This window comes from Synchiropus splendidus, chromosome 13 (assembly GCF_027744825.2).
Source record: "Synchiropus splendidus isolate RoL2022-P1 chromosome 13, RoL_Sspl_1.0, whole genome shotgun sequence".
Classification (NCBI taxonomy): domain Eukaryota; kingdom Metazoa; phylum Chordata; class Actinopteri; order Syngnathiformes; family Callionymidae; genus Synchiropus; species Synchiropus splendidus.
The window spans coordinates 17,869,081-17,885,851 of record NC_071346.1 but is presented as its reverse complement, the minus strand read 5'-3'; the positions used below and the strand labels follow the sequence as shown (position 1 = coordinate 17,885,851).

The following is a 16,771-nucleotide window of genomic DNA, read 5'->3' as shown; positions in this document are numbered from 1 at the left end:
CCGGCAGCCGAAGACGTTTCTCCAACAGTTGCGCTCCAGGAGAAACAGAGTATTTTCGGCAGATTGTTAAAACCCAACAGTCGTTATGCCGACTTCAAGTAAAAGTTCAAGTTTTGGTTTTGCTGTTTGTACTGGTTAAAAAAAAAAAAAAAAAAAAAAAAAAAAAAAAAAAAAAAAACTGTTTAAGGCCCTGAGGCCCTTGTGTTTCCCTCTGGGTGTTCGGGGGGGAGCTGTGTGGTGGGCACTCGGGAGGTGTGGCCTCTCACCCAGAGGTATGATGGGTAGGGTCCTGACTGAGGGTATATATAGAGGCTGTGCGGGGAAACGTGTTTGAGTGTTGTGGCCCGAGAGACAATAAAAAACATCACGTTCTCAACCAGCGACTCCGGACCGTTTTGTCCTGCCACAATCTTATGTTTTACAAAAATATATCAGTTTTATATTTAGGCCATCATTATTTAGGTTCTCTAATACTGACGACCTTTTTGCAAAGTGAGGACATTTTGGCCGGTGCCCACTTCTTCAACCCTCTTTCTGAAGGGAAATAATTAGGTTGTTATAATAAGATATTATAATAAGATTTCAGCATGATTAAGGTTAGCCATTCGTTTTGGATGGTTAAGGAAAGGATCAGAGGCTGGGGGAAGCGTTACGTCATGATGCTTCACACTAAGAAAGACTAACGTGTGTGTGTGTGCATGCATGTGTGTGTATACATGGTCTAGTTCAGTGTTTTTCAATCTTTTTCTAGCCACGGTACCCTTGGTACATTGAAAAAATCCAGAGGCTCCCCATCAAAGGAACCTCGGCCAAAGCACGCTTGTGCTTAAAGTCCTATAGAAAATTCCCATTAATTTGTGAAAAACTGTAGCGACTGACACTGGCTTGTTATTTTGCCAGGCTATTTGCAGAAACAAATTGCAGAAAATGTATTTGTTTCGACAGTGTCCAGAAAGGGGAGGGCGACATAGCAAAATATATCATGATTTATTTATTTATTTATCCTTAGCATTCTTTGTCTGAACTTGCTTCAAAAGAATCAGACTTCACATCTTCACATTCTTCGCTGCGAGTGTGTGGGAAGAGAAGCGCCACACACCAGAGTAGCGCTGCTTTGACTGACAGATCAGCGCATCAACATGCTGTAGCTCTACAGTGTGGTTGTCACGGGACGAAGGGACGAGGGAGCTAAAGCCACGTAGGAGGACGTGGTGTAGGACCCAAGTGCAAGTGGTTATAGGCACAGGAGGCAGGAGGGAATTATAAATAATATTTAATAATTAAACAAACTAAAATAAAACAGAAAGCGTCACCGAACCGGGAAGAAACAGAGCAAACGCAGAGTGTAAAAACAGTAATGAAACTAACAGAAGTGCACAAACATTAGTAAAAAAGTCAAAACAGAAAGCGTCACCGAACCGGGAGTTAAATGAACTTAAATCACAAATGAAACAGAGAATAAACTACAAAAGAAAACCAAGAAACACACGGCAAACAGCAAGAAACCAAAAACACTAACTCAGGAACCACAGTTAAACACACAAATCCAAAATAAGCTAGCAAACAGAACAAAAGAAGCCGAACACAGGGAGAGACACGAGAACCGGGAGTTAGAGCTAGCAAACAGAACAAAAGAAGCCGAACACAGGGAGAGACACGAGAACCGGGAGTTAGAGCTAGCAAACAGAAGAAAAGAGCCGAACACAGGGAGAGACACGAGGACCAGGAGTTACCACAGTGGAACGAGAGGAGTCCAAAAAACACAGGAACCAGAGGAAACATCACAGGGAAACATACCAGGACTAGGAGAACTGGCAGGAAACAAACACAACGATCTGGCACACGTTGCTGGAGCCCAGGTGTTTTTGAAGACAGTAATCATGGGGTAATCGGCTCCAGCCGTGTGCCAAAGGAACAGAGGGAGAGAAGCAAAACCAGGACTCGGCGCCTGGAAGCGGAGCCATGACAGTGGTGTGTAGAAAGAATGTCAGCGAATCCAAGTGATCACACCTTGGTTGCTCGTCAACATCATGAAAAGGATAGGGAAAGGTTTTACGACAGCTGCTGCACTTGACGTGAGTGATATACCCGGATATTGTGTGCATGTGGATCGTGGTGGAGGGTGTGTACCTGAACTTGGAATAGATAAAGGGAAAACGGATCGAAAATCTCTCGATCATTTTACAGTCAACACGTTCAAATTGTAATGATTTAATGGCACCATATCACCCACCTCTATCTCCGGACAAATGAGGTGAAGTTGGATCATTTCCCCACGGCACACGGCACTCTCTCGCGGCACACACCAGTGCACCCCGGTTGAGAAACACTGGTCTAGTTGAAGAACCTTTCGATAACTGATCCTGCGAGAACATTTTTACAATGGGGCACAGCCAAAAGAGATGTAAAGTGGATTCAGTGGAGGATTTACAAAAATGACAAGCGGTGTCAATATCTTTCTGAAATCTTTTCTTAATGAATTCTTTGCTTGGATAGATTCTATGTAGAATTTTAAAACAGATTTCTCTCACTTTACTACTAATCAAATACTTATGAGGAAGGAGCCATACCTTCTTCCACGCTACTTTCTCAAACTGGCTCCAATAAAGGAGGATGTGTGGTGCGGTACAAACATCTATTTATTACAACCATCAAACTAGTTTGTTTTTCTTCAAGTCTTTTTTAAAGCAAAACCTACCAACAAGTGTATTTACTAGAGACAACAAGGATATTAGCTGAGCATTGATTCTTGGCTGGTGTTTGTAGAACATACATAATCTGAGAGATACAGCACCAAATACTGGCATAGTCATTAGGTGACACAGGAAGGCTGAATTTTTCTAAGAATTCTTCATATGACACAAGTAACCTTTATTATTGAAAAGAGCATGAAGTATTCCAGACCGCCGAGACTAGAAAATAGATGGAGAGGTATGATGTTCCATATAGATTTTGGATTGTGAATACATTGCTTTAGCCACTTAATTTTAAATATGTGATTTAAAATAGTGAAGTCTGAGACATTAAGCCCACTACACTCAAGGGTGTATGTCCACCATTTTTTTAAATAGTGTATTTGGGTTTTTCCAGACAAAATTGAAGATAATTTTATCAATTTATTTTAACAATTTCTTTTCAATGTTTAGAGCCAATGCAGCATAGATCATGTTACAGGCCTCAGTTAGGGAGCTCAGCAACAGATGAGTCTGTTCAAAACGAAGAAATAATCCGCCTCCACTGCGTACAAACCGGCTCAGCAGACTGATCAGTGCAGACGACTCTCCATATATCAAAAAATATATCAGAACTATATTATGTATTTTTAATAACAAAATTTGTGATCACACATTTTGGGAGTCACACACTCCTTGACAAAACAACGGTGACCTCCTGACTGGTATCCTTAGACAACATCGAGGTTCAGAAGACTCACTGTTCGAGTTCCAGTCACTCTACATCTGACTCCCTTTTATCCACTCCATGTTGTGTTTGGGGTTTGTTTACAGGGACATTAGTGTTTCATTTTGGACCCCTCTTTCGACCATCTGGTGGGATTGCTGAGGTAGAAGGTAGAAGTACGGGCAGTTCATTAACCAAATTAAGTAGATTGCGGTGTAGTGTTTGTACTGTGCTTCCACCTGTCTCAGGAGCAACTTTGTACACTGCTCCATCCCCCATTCTCTCTCTCACCACACCAGTATGATCGTAACTTACCAGGCCCCCCTCTTTGACTCAGATTTCGTACTAAAACTCTGTCACCCGGCTCAAGCACCACACCTTTCATGTGACAATCATAGTACTTTTTACCCTGAGAACTTGATTGTTGGCTATTCACAGAGCCCAACCCGAATGCTTCTTTCATCCTTGCAGCCCACTTGTCAGCGTACCCTTTAGGGGTGGTGACATCTTCATTAACCGACAAGCCAAGTATGATGTCCACAGGCAGACGTGGGAGTCCGTACGTCAAAAAGAATGGTGAAAACCCAGTTGCCACGTGTTTTGTACAGTTGTAGGCATGGACGACTTGTGGAAGAGGATCTCGTCATCTTTCTTTTACCTTCTCTTACAAGGTCCTCAGCATTTGTAACAGGGTACGATTAAATCCCTCTGCCGGGTTACACTGAGGATGGAAGGGAGTTGTTCTAGAGCGACCCACTCCACTCAACTGTTGCTGTGTTTCATTCTTAAATTCTTTCCCCTGGTCATGGTGGAGTCTCAAGGGGTAGCCAAACCTTAGAATTAAATCATCAAAGAGTATCTCGACAGCAGCTTTCCCAGACTTGTTCCTCGTAGCATATGCCTGGGCTAACCTAGTGAAATGGTCTCCACCAACCAAAATACATTCAAACCCTCCCTTGCTGGATTCTGGATGAAGGTAGTCAATCAATACTAGCACTAGGGACGAACTGGTGGTAATGCTCCCCATGGGTGCTCTAATTTGTGACCCAGGCTTTTTCTGTTTAATGTAGGGACACCGGGTCCCATAAGTCTGAATATCATGTTTCATGTATGGCCAATAAAAACGGTCCCGAGCAAGACCCAAAACCCTCTCTGTGCCCAGATGCCCCACATCATCGTAACGGTGTCTCATTCTTAAACTGCTTAGTGTTCATCAGCTCCTGCAATAGCTCGGTGCTACTCCTTTTTCCATTGATGTTAGCGGAATGCTGATCCGTGTTTGTAAGTAGGGAATGCATCAACTTCGGATCATAGGGGATACTGCAGCATCCGTCTGTGTCATGAATGTTGGCTTGGGGTAGATTGGGTGGAGCATTATTCTGTTTCAGATGAGTGAGCCGTGCTTCATAATTCAGGAGGAGCTGATTCAACTGTGACTCGACTGTATTGATTTGAGGGCTTAACTCCTCAGACGTTAGTTCAGTGTGAATGTGTTCTTCCTGTCAGTATGGACAGTATTAGCTGTAGTGGCCACTAACGCATTCTTCTCTGTTGCCTCAACCCCACCCTTGATAGAAAACTCATGATTAACGTCTCTGCAAATCAGGTTGATGAGAACCTGGTTCAGATTAAGTAGCTCTGACATCCACTCATCCTCTAACTCTAGTAAGAGTGTACTGTCCATATATGAACAGATATAATTGATACATCCCTCATCGTTGTGCCTAGACAACTTATCTTGTTCAAGTCCCGGTGCTGATGGAAGGTCAGTGGCAAGATGGAACAGTTCTTCAGCAGGAAGACGAAACAGCTTTCGCTTGATTTCCCACACCAGCTTCTTCCTCTCGTCGTCAGTCATGAGGACACTTGTCGGTCGGCCTCTTGAAGTCCCTCGCTCTGGTGACAGCAGACGCTCTGGTCCTCGCAGCCTTCTCCAACAACTTGTAACACCCTGGTCCATGGATTCAGGAATCACTGGATCGATGACGTTCTTCACTCACTATGGTCACCGATCCCGGATGAGCCCCCACAAATCTGTTACACGTCTCAGTTAGAGAGCCCGGCAACAGACGAGTTGTCTGTTCAAAACAGAAGAAATAATCAGAGACGACAGGTGCTTGCACTCCATACAAACCCGCTCAGCAGACTTTATTTGCTTTACTGCAAAATATCCATTTCTTGTTTCTTTTGCTTTTTATCATCGTTCACAATGCACATACTAAAACAAAATAATCCTTCCATCATATAGTCGTTACTGAACACATAACAAAACAGGTTCATATTCTCCCGAAAAGAAATGAGGTTCAGTGTTGTTCCCTCTGCATAATTCACACCGCTACACTAGTTCACACCGATTAAAGAAAAGTGTCTGAGCAAAAGACCGCCGTCTTGTTTACTAATTATGTTCTGTATACAACATCACTTAACACATCAGGCGAAACAACAAATCCACTAAGATACCTATGAACCGTGTTAAAGTTTGGATTTCGCGAGAGGGAAAATTTAAATCCTCACACATACACATCTTCATTAACTATAGAGGTTCAACAACACACGGATGAGCTGCATGAGCTATGAACCAGACCTGAGGCTTGAGAGGAAATGTCAAAAAGCTGAATAGCAACTGGAATTTGTAATTTGTCTTTTCAAGAATAGAGGGTATTATCTGCTAGTTGAGTTATAATAAATTATTTTCCATTTATTGAGATACCGTGTGCATGACTGCTTTTGATGTGGCTTGCCATTATTTGTGCTTCCAAAAGAAAGAGATAAGGGGATGCTGGACAACCCTGTCGAATTCCTCTAGACAAATGTCTACACTCACACCTTCCTTTTCAAGATTATCTGAGATTAACCAAAGGTCAATCCTTCAAAGATTGGAGCCAGACACATTGCTCCATGTAAACTGTTTCTTATTTGGATACTTAAATCTCCAGATATCAACAAGATTGAAGGTGCTAATGAAAGTAACGAGATTTGCGTTGGATTTATGGCTACTACTGGGAGGCCACTTGTCCATTGTATAATCTAAAACCACATTGAAGTCACCCCCTACTAATAAGGCTGCTTCAGGATATTTGAAATGATTGAAATTCCTTCCCTGAATGTAATTACTTGTGAGATGAAATGACCATTGGATCACACTGTGTGTGTGAGACCTCACCACCAAAAGTGTTTTTAACAGTTGTTACTCCACCAGATCGTTCCGTTCCATGAGAGAACCATAAAGTATTTCCCCACTGACTGAAGAAAAACAAAATCTGAGTTAAAAAAAAGAAATGACACTTTCCTTTTGGTGTTACGCAGCGCCCTAGCATTAAGAGAAACAATCGAAAAAGTAGACAGATTATCAAGAGGTTATGTAGTGAGTAGGACAGATGTCACCGAGATCAGCACTGTTAAAGGCGTCACATCAACTGAAGCATCTATAATCAAGTTCAAATAACTAGTATAAACAGAACTAAAAATATCCAACAATTCAATACCAGTATATATAAAGGGTAAATGAGTAAACACTGAGAAAATGAAAAACAAAACCACAGATACCGATAACATATTGTAAAAGAACTGTACCATGGAGTTTCCTCAGCCGCAAATGATAAAATAAATGAATAAATAAAAAGCTATGTATATTTAATTCAGTTATTCAGCTGCTCAGAGGAGATAAAAAAAAATTGAACCTCATCTTTATAACTATAGAGAACTGAACAACAATCCCTCACCGTCTGAAAAGAGAACAACTTTAAATGACCTTCAGTGACTTATTGGCGAATTTCAGCAGCATTATTGTAACCTTTCCCTCCTACGAAGTTTTTCCCTCCATTCGCGCCATCTGAATAGTGGGCCACAACCTCTGTCTGTTCACCCTATCCTCTCGGGTCAAGTCCTCCGCGAAGCACAGTCCGTTACTCGTGAGAAGCTGGTTGTTCTTGGCAGCTTTCCAAATGGTGCCTCCGTAGCGCGGTGACAGGAACCTAATGAAGATACTTCATGGTTCCACCACTCCTTGAGTCTTCTTTCCCACCTGGTAAGTGATGTAGATCATATCATGTAGCTTCTCCTTCTCAGATGGTAAAACTTCTTGGTATACTTTTAATATCTCCTCACGGATGTTCTCCTTCAGCTCAGGCGCTCTGTTGAGTCTCAGGTTGAAACGACGACCTGACTCACGCACTCATGACTCCACCCCCTCCTGGTGACCCGGTGCTGGTGCTAACCCCAGACAGCGTAAGGAGATCCCTATGCAAGATCAACGCAGCAAAGGCCTTGGGCCCAGACAACATACCTGGACGTGGTCTGAGAGACTGTGCTGCTGAACTCACAGATGTCTGTACAGACATGTACAACACCTCACTGAGACAGTCGGTTGTCCCCACGTGCTTCAAAGCCACCACCATCATCCAGGTCCCAAATAGGTCAGGTCCCTCCAGCTTTGAAAGAATAGTCTTCCACCACATCAGGTCCACCCTACCCATCTCCATGGACCCCTTCTAGTTTGCATATCGGCCCAACCAGTCAACGGACGATTCATCTCCACCCGCCCTCCATGCCACACCCCCTCAAACAGCCTCTTCAATCTGCTAATGTTGAATAAACTGGAGAATAATTTGATATGTGTCGTTAGGGACAGATGCAACGCTTGGTTAAATGATATCTCTCCCAGTTCCAATGGAATAGCCACCCACTCTGGATGTCAAATACGCCAGAGATGGCTCTCTTTGGGTGTAAACCGAAATTTCCCTTTTGTCTAGAGTTCCCTGGAATTCTTGTCATGGCGACCCAGCCGGGAGGCTAAATATGGACATGTAGGTGTGTGACAATGTGTATTTGGTACGAGGAACGCCCTCGATTCAGTCTCTATTTAATGTTTGTACTTTGAATCTATCAAAATCAGAAAAACTTTATTAATCCCAAGGGAAATTGTGTTCATAACATGCTCTGTACACAACATATCACAAAATTAATTTGAGAAGAAATAATATTATAAAGTGCAACAAAGCGATACAAAAGAGCTTAGAAAACAATGTGCGAGAAAATGCAGTTCATGAACAGAGAAACGTGCCAAAGAATCCTTTCATTGTAATTTTTTCTGGGATGAATTGTACAGTTTTATTGCCACAGGAGCTCACGGAGGGGCTGGGTAATTTTATCCAGGATGTTCCTTAGATTCAGGAGCATCCTTCTCTCCATGACCGTCTCTAAGGAGTCCAGTTTAACCCCCAGCACATCACCAGCTTTGTGGATGAGTTTTTTGAGTCTGTTAGTGTCTGCCAAACCTTAATCTGCTGCCCCTGCAAACCACAGCAAACAGAAATGCACTGGCCGGTGGCCAGACTACACTACCATCAGGAAGGAAGGCTTGAAGGTCTGCGGGCCCAAACCAGCAGACACCCTCATCCCACGAGGCCATCAGGAAGTTGAACTCTCTACCCACTCTAACACTCGTAGTTGCACTTTGTTTGCACTCTCCTTAACTGGGACTATCATTAACTCAACACTTTTATTTTTGTGGTATTTTACAGATTTAACGTACATGTCACTGCATGGGCCACTGAGTAATGACATTTCACTCCTCTGTATGCAATGTATACATTCACAGAATTCACAATAACAGCTAGTTAACCTTAAGAAGAAGTGGGTCACAATTAATAATTGTGTTGTGTGTTTTGTGGAGGAAGCCGTATGACTGATCGGACAGAAACAAAACCAGTTCTGCCCAGAATAGTGAAGCACACACATACACGGCTCTAAATCTTAAAAGATTTTTAATGTCAACAAAATGGCACATTACATGTATAATTCGAAGAAATCAAGAAAATTGCCCAGAACAAAATAGAGGCTTAATCAACTTGAGCAGACCAACAAGAACACAAGCACACCAACAACTAAACTATTGATCAGTTTGTACAATGTGAGAGGATCTATTCAGTGTACCCCAATCCACTTCAGCTCAGATCAATTTGGGACTGTGACACCTTGAACACGCAGCATTGATGTGCCAGAGTTTTGTTGTGTCCGTGACATGAGTCTGAAGAGCAAGATTCAGATAGAATAAATTGCAGGCAAGAACACATCATGCATGTGGTGAGAGAAGTCTTCATTTTCTTGACAACGGCTGCAGCTTCCTGTGGTGTCTATAAGAACATTACTGTAATGTATTAAGATGTTCTGTACAAAAGCTGAAAAATAACGTTCCAGACAAGTGTTCATTTATCACAAAAACACAATTGAAGCACATTTTGATACATTGAGACTCCAGATGATACACAGCAAATTATCCCCCTGTGTGCCACAAACAAACGTTGGATGTATAGAAGAGAAAGTGGAATTTATTATTGACAATAGCCGGGGTTTTACTGAAAGTGACAGGGAGGATCTAGTCCACCGGGGTTGGCTGCAGCCTGCTACTTTCTACTGAGAATGATACAAGTAAACACAAGGATACAGAGATTATAAAATGTTTTTTTCTTTATACAGGAGTCCAGGTGGAGGTCGGCCTCCCTCATCCCTGAAGACATGCTCCAGCTCCACTCCAAGATCAAGTGTGTCCAACTGCGTGCCTCGGCCGACTGGTTTTGTGTGCTTCTCTATTTGTGTTCTTTGGTTGGGGCAAAGTACAGCTCCATGGGTTTGTTTACTTTCCAGTACTTTTCACTCACCAACTCCAGAGAGAAGGATCCATTCAGGACCTGAGTACACAACACAAAGTTTTACAAGTGTGCCAGAGAGAAGAGGTGACTTTGAGTGTCTGATTGTGTGCTCACAGTGAACTGATTTCCAGCTGTAGGTATGTAGATGGTGTACTGTTTCTCAGAGGCTGCCTCCACATTCACTGGACTGGCCTCAGCATTTCTCCGCAGCTCCTCCAGAGCCAGTCGCACCGCCAGGTATTTGGACAGATGGTCCACTGTTGCGTTCCCTGACGTCTTTATGTATCGAGGAACAAACTCCACACTGGAAAAAAATCAATCACAAATGCACATCAAGTTCATAGAGACCAAAGTGTAAGATACATTCACAAACTGGTCCTCAGAGGTTGCACTGAGATAGTCAACTGATGATCAGTTCCACATTGTTAGAGAAGTTCTGAATGGTGAGTCCACAAAACATTTAAGAGTATGTTTGCACAAGCATGTTTCAGTGTCACAAGCAGTAGCTTACACACCGACGGAGAGTGAACTATTCAAGAGAATAGTTTCCGCAATGCAGAAACCTTTTTACTGTAATGGAATATTTGCATGATCCTTGAGACACACACGCCCTCTTCACTGGATTCTGTCACCAACACCTACAAATAGTTGGGCAGACAAACTTTGGAGATCAGCCTTCCAGACCATGCTATGGTGACAGCCTACCCACCATGTGGGGACCTAGTCAGAAAATGACAGTAATCTCTGAAAAACATTAAAGCATGAAGGTCATTTCCACACTTTGAAGTTATCTTGAAATAAACTCCATTGTGAACTTCTGGTTTTGTAGTTTCTGTGACATATTTGTATGTTTTCTTACTAAAAAAGTAATCGTAATATTATTCACAATATAATCAATTATAAACATATGTTTCTGTTTTAATAAAGTTATGTCACAGAATAATAGATCATGCTAAAAATGATTATTAAGTATGACTCAATGCATTTTATTCCTTCCCAAGCACTTGAGTTCTGCGTTTTTTCCCTTTTGGGGCAGAAATTACCTGGAAAGAGCAATAATACAACTTTTAAGGAACATTGTTTTGCAAAAAAAGATTGTCCTTGTTTGTGGACAATTATTATTAACAATGCTGTTAGCAATTGTAACGCTACTATTACTAAAATAATACATGTCATACGAAGCTGGTGACTTTATAGCACATATTGTATGTACACTGGATTCATTGAAAAAATGTAATAAATTTTCTATCCTGTTCTGCATTTCTCTTCGGAATTGTTGTACCACGGGTTATGTGCCTTTTTTCTCACTGAAATGGCGGTAATGTTGCATCATCATAAAGATGGGACAGGTATGGTCCACAATTGCTCCCATACGGCCCCCCGCAGAGGATAGACTTCATTCTAAATATAGTGAGAGATTATATCAGACGTGGTTGAAGGTTACCTTTTATTCATATTATATTCTTTGCAGATGCTCTCTCACAAAGCATTTGTATTAGTCTACTTCCACATTCAATTTGATTGCACAAACCAGCGCTGTATGCTATATTCAATTGCTCAAAAGAACTTCACCACGGTTGAAAACTGGGTTGTACCAAAATGATCTGTTGACACCAATCATGTGATACCTGTTACCTGTTATGACTGTCATCTTTCTCCATCAGAGTGGGATGGGGTCTGAAGACCAGCTCTATTTCACTGGCGCCGCCATCAATTACAGAGTCTCCTCCACCATTCTCAGCTGCATTGTCCATGTCCAGCCCACTGTCGTCACTGGTCTTGGTCCGCTTAATGCTGGGACCTGCCTCCTAGAAAGACACACAACAATAGGACTCGAAAGGGCACGCAATTTCGCAATGCATTGTGGGACCATGTTTATGGTCTACAGACTTTGTTTTCACGAAATTGTTGCAATGTGGCTCACAACAATTACTTCCACAAGACTTGCTGTACAAGTCGTGTACCTGATTGCTGTGGACTGAAGCATTGCTGCAATGGGAGGAGTCTCCATTGTCTTCAGCCCCACTGCCATTCTCCACAGCATGCCTTTTGCCGCGCTGCAATCTGAATGAAAAAATAAGTGGTAAAACACTGAAATACTAAAAGGGTAAAGAGCACCCACGTACCTGGTCATAGCCTGGATCTTCAAACCTTCTTCTATGCTGTGAGACAGGGCATGCTGATTGTTGTGTTTGCTAATGCGAGCCAACACTCTCTCCTGATGGGCTTCATACTCATCACGGCTGGGGTAAATCTTGCCTAATTTTGGAAGGCAGCAATATTACATTTCGGTCAGGCGGCATCATTCATCGAAACTGAAACAAGACATACTTATCAGAGCATCAAAGTTCGGATCTGGACGTAGTGACCTTTTGGAGACCAACTTCTTACGACATGTGGGACATTCTTTATTCCTGTGAAGAATTGAACCGTTATTTTAGGGGACATACCAATTGTATAATACAACATTGTAGAATATTGGAATTGAGACAGACATAGATATGATTCGTCAAACCCACATAATTTCGTGTTCAATCACCACCATTTAGTTCCATGTTTTCCACAAAGGCACTTTGCACTGCCGGCCACTTTCAATGTCTGCTTGCTAGCAACATTCCTTAAGTGACATCATGCAAATTAGAATTTAAAATGTCTAAATGTGCTAAAACCAGCACTGGTTTTAGCATATTTATGCATATGGCAATAAACCATTTCTAATAATGTGATTTGAACTGCTTGCATCTGTTCTGAAGATTGAGATCAAGATCTAGACCCTTACCCAGACCTCAACGCTGTGATGATACAGTCAGCACAGAAGCGGTGCAGGCATTCTTTGGTTGTCATTGTGTTTTTCAACATATCCAGACAGATGGGGCACATTAGCTCACTGTGTAAGGACCTAGGAGACACTGCGATCTCCAGCCCATCTGTGATGGCCTCCTGCATCAAGTAAAAGAACAGATTCATGTAGAGTGGTCAATACAACATGCCGTTTCATTCACAGTTTTGCAAAACTTTGACTTTTTTGTTTTCAATTTCAGATGGAAGGATAAAAATCATCAGATAGTATAAGTGACACCAATGTGCAGAATTCTGCATCTTAAAAAATAAAATAAAATAAAATAACATTTTGGCCAAATGGCCCAAAAAGACTTCCAACACCAAAACAACAAAACTGCATGCAGCAAAGCCAAGACCAGTCCGCAGTTTGGGCAGTATGGAGGGATTTCTGAGACAACAACAGCCACTATTGCAACTCCTCTCTGTGCAATTTTTTAAGACCATATTGTTGATGTAGAAATATATCAGTGTGCATGGATGCAGAGAACCTGCAAGGGAGATGTGCAGAAAAATAACTTGTCTCTCTGCACTCTTGTTGTCTACTATGCCAACAATTCACATACAAGTACATGTAAAAATGTAAATGTAAAAATGTTGGTGACTTAAGTTCCCTTTGTGTTTTAGTGAGAGAACAAGATTTATATTACAATCTTTGGCCAGTCAGTTTGAAGCCTATCCATCATTCATGATTGGGTTATAGTTTGAGAACACAACACCTTGATTTGAATGTGATTGTGTCTTTGCATATGTGTGTGCATGTGTTCTTGTACTTCTTTGTGAGACCCTGGATGATTTTTTAAATCAAGAGAGTGAGGACATTTTTGCAAAGTCACTTCGGCCAGTACTCAGTACTTGTCATTTTGAGGGTTTAAACTACAAAATAGCTGGGTCATTAGCTTTGGTTATTATTTGACTTGCCCCAATTTATGTATGTGCATGGCCCTGCTTGGATACCATAATTTCCAGACTATAGAGCGCAACAGAATATTAGCCGCACATAATAAATTTAAGAAGGAAAATAGATGCTATTCATACATAAGCCACACCGGTCTATACATCACGGGTGCCGTGGTGCTGTCTGTGTGCGGCTAACACCCTTCTCGCTTGTGTTCACGTCGGCCGTTTGAGCCAAACATGCTTTGTCTCGAGAGTGCGCAGTGTGAAACCACCCTGACTCATGAAACAAACTCGGCAATGTGAACTTGAATCATGAACTCAGATCTTTTATTCACATTAAAGCGCTCAAAATGTGTTGTTTTTGCCCGAGTGTCCAAAGTTCAGACACCACAGCCGGCCTCAGCAGCTGTTTCTTGATTCCAGACCTCCAGGAGATTGACTCTGTTGCCGGACACGGGGGCAAAACAGCGCATTTTGAGGGTTTTAAGGGTAAATACATCGCCTCTGATTTCATCGCCTCCAATTTCATCTGATTTATATTAGCCGCCCCATTGTATAAGCCACAAGTTTCAGACCGCAAGAAAAAAGTAGCGGCTTATAGTCCAGAAATTACAGAACATAGCTCCTTTTTCCTCTTTTCCCTTAATTTACCACGCTGTCCACTCAAACCCATTGTCACTTTCAAGTGAAAGGCAGTACAAACAAAAATGAAGTTCAGACTCCAGTCTGCATTTTGCAAATTATTTGCAGAGCAGTGTCATATTTCCATAATACAAATTGAAATGTTTATGGTTCATTGACGTGCACAGATAGACCCATTAGATATCTAAGTGATTCACACAATATTATTAAGGCATGGGAGCTTTTATTTTACAATGGCAGTGCGTCACCACCGTTTACATGTAGTGGAAACCCTGCAAAACAGATGTTTGAACACACAAGAATAGAACAGTTTCAGACATCATCAGAAATTAAAGGAAGAGAGACATGATACCTGTGGAGTTCTCTGGAGCTCATACAAACTCAGCTCCCACGTCTTACTGAGGGGTTGAACCCCATTGGTCTGGACAGCCTGCGTCATAGCTGCACAACTGAAATGCAGAATCACAGAAATAATTTTAGCTTGCATTCTAAATGTGTCGTAGCCACACTATGACACAGACACCACTGAATACTGAATTCAGAAACATAAAACAGTGCATGCGGTAATACAAATGCTCCACAAAGCACACAACTGTTAAATCGTAGTTAAATAAACATTGAAGATCAATACGGAGTAATACTTCCCTTTCAATAAAAAAATTAAATTAAATTAAAAAAACTACTCATTGACACTTCACACTGACAAATAATCAGTCACATCAGACAAACTGGACACCGATCTGTGTGTAATATTCACAATGATTGAAGCAAAGCAGCCAAGTGAAAGTCTGAAAGAGGTTTGCGGGTGTGCTATGTGTGTGGGTGTTTGATAATTGCGTTTTGGCCTTTATTAGGCAAATAAACATCTGATTTCATTGGCAGATATGATAACTTTCTTTCATATATGCTTTTGGCTGTGGAAACACCACATTCTCCTCGGTGGAGGTCCATCACCAGTTAATATCTCAGGTGACAATGACTCATATTGTTAAGAAGTGACAGAGAAACAAGGTGGGCAAGCAGATGGTCGTTAATAGGTTCATGCTTGTGTCGCCCAGATGATGGTATTGTACTCTGGCGTCAAGCAAGTATTCATTTATAGTATATGTTTTTTCATTTATGAAAGCATTATTTTTCCAATAGCTCTCCAACCACCGCAAGGTAACAAGATAAATTTTAAAACATTTTTCAATTTCAATCAATTTTACACAGAAGAGTAAACGTATGCTATGACAAAACCATATCATTCGAAATCTCACCGTTCGGGAAAGTAAACTACGTCATAAATACGAGCCAAAAAAGGTGACATCTCCATGCTTATGTTTCAGCACCCACGACAGAAAATGTATACCAATCCTCATGTAGGACAACCAACCAGAAGCAATTCACGCTGTCGTGTTTATCAACCTTATGTGGAACGGCGGCTATCGATGCTAATGCTAACTAGCTCTTACCCCTCGCTTACAGACATTAAGTGACATGTGTCTGTGTAACAAAGATTATCGGAGCAACATATGCGCATGTTCCCATGTTGTTATTTAAATGAACTTAAGATAAGTACATCGCAACGATATCTGCGATTATGTTTCAAATGAAGAGGAAAACCAACAACAGAGCATAACGCCGCAGCAATCTTTAATGGTATACCGGCCAACAAATGCGGTCATTCTTGTCTTTATAACAGCCACAAATATATATTTAACATTTCAAATATAACCCCCAAACAACAGTACAGCTGCTAAATAGTATTATTATTGTACTTACGTTCTGTTGAGGCTAAGCCCAGCTACAAACAGATTTCAGACGAAGGCAATATGGCGGAGAAGAGGTGCATACTGGGAATTGTAGTATTCCGTGCCGTGACTCGAGCGTGACAAAGAAAATCCTCTTCTGGTAACTCTTCTGTTCAGGTGGGATACTTGAACCCAGTGTGTGCAACAACAATGTAACCCAGGGAGGGGTTATGGGAGGCTGACCTCTGAACCGAAATGGTTTGTTTTGGAATTGTGTGCTTGTCGAAGTGTGTCCATAAAACGAACTGCCTTGTTTGAGTTGAATAGTGTTAGTAGTTGCACATCACCCAAATATAATACTCTCATCGCATCTCCATCGTCACATTTTGTACACTTTGGTATGGAGAGCAACGGAGTTGTCAACTGATCATCAACTAGAGTCTAGTACTGATAGAACTGATAGCAAGATAGACTAAACGTGTGTGCTAGAAATGATCTCAAGTCATCACGTGATCATCACAGTTGCTCTAACAGTATTATCTAGAGAGGGAAATGCTCGTGGAGCATTGGTGGATTGACTGGTCCTGGTCAGAAAGTTCACTCGTTGCT

At 41.7% G+C, this 16,771-nt stretch overlaps 1 protein-coding gene across 1 annotated transcript; it reads right to left on the bottom strand.

Annotated features, from left to right (window-relative positions):
* Positions 1-9,154: 9,154 nt before the first annotated feature.
* rnf2 (ring finger protein 2) lies at positions 9,155-16,264 on the bottom strand. Its single transcript, XM_053883019.1, has 9 exons — positions 16,194-16,264; positions 14,782-14,878; positions 12,829-12,989; positions 12,381-12,463; positions 12,176-12,308; positions 12,014-12,113; positions 11,685-11,857; positions 10,164-10,353; positions 9,155-10,088 (listed from the first exon to the last, which is right to left on the bottom strand). Exons 2-9 carry the CDS (start codon positions 14,866-14,868, stop codon positions 9,987-9,989), a joined length of 1,029 nt encoding a protein of 342 aa, XP_053738994.1. The 5' UTR covers positions 14,869-14,878; positions 16,194-16,264; the 3' UTR covers positions 9,155-9,986.
* Positions 16,265-16,771: the final 507 nt, after the last annotated feature.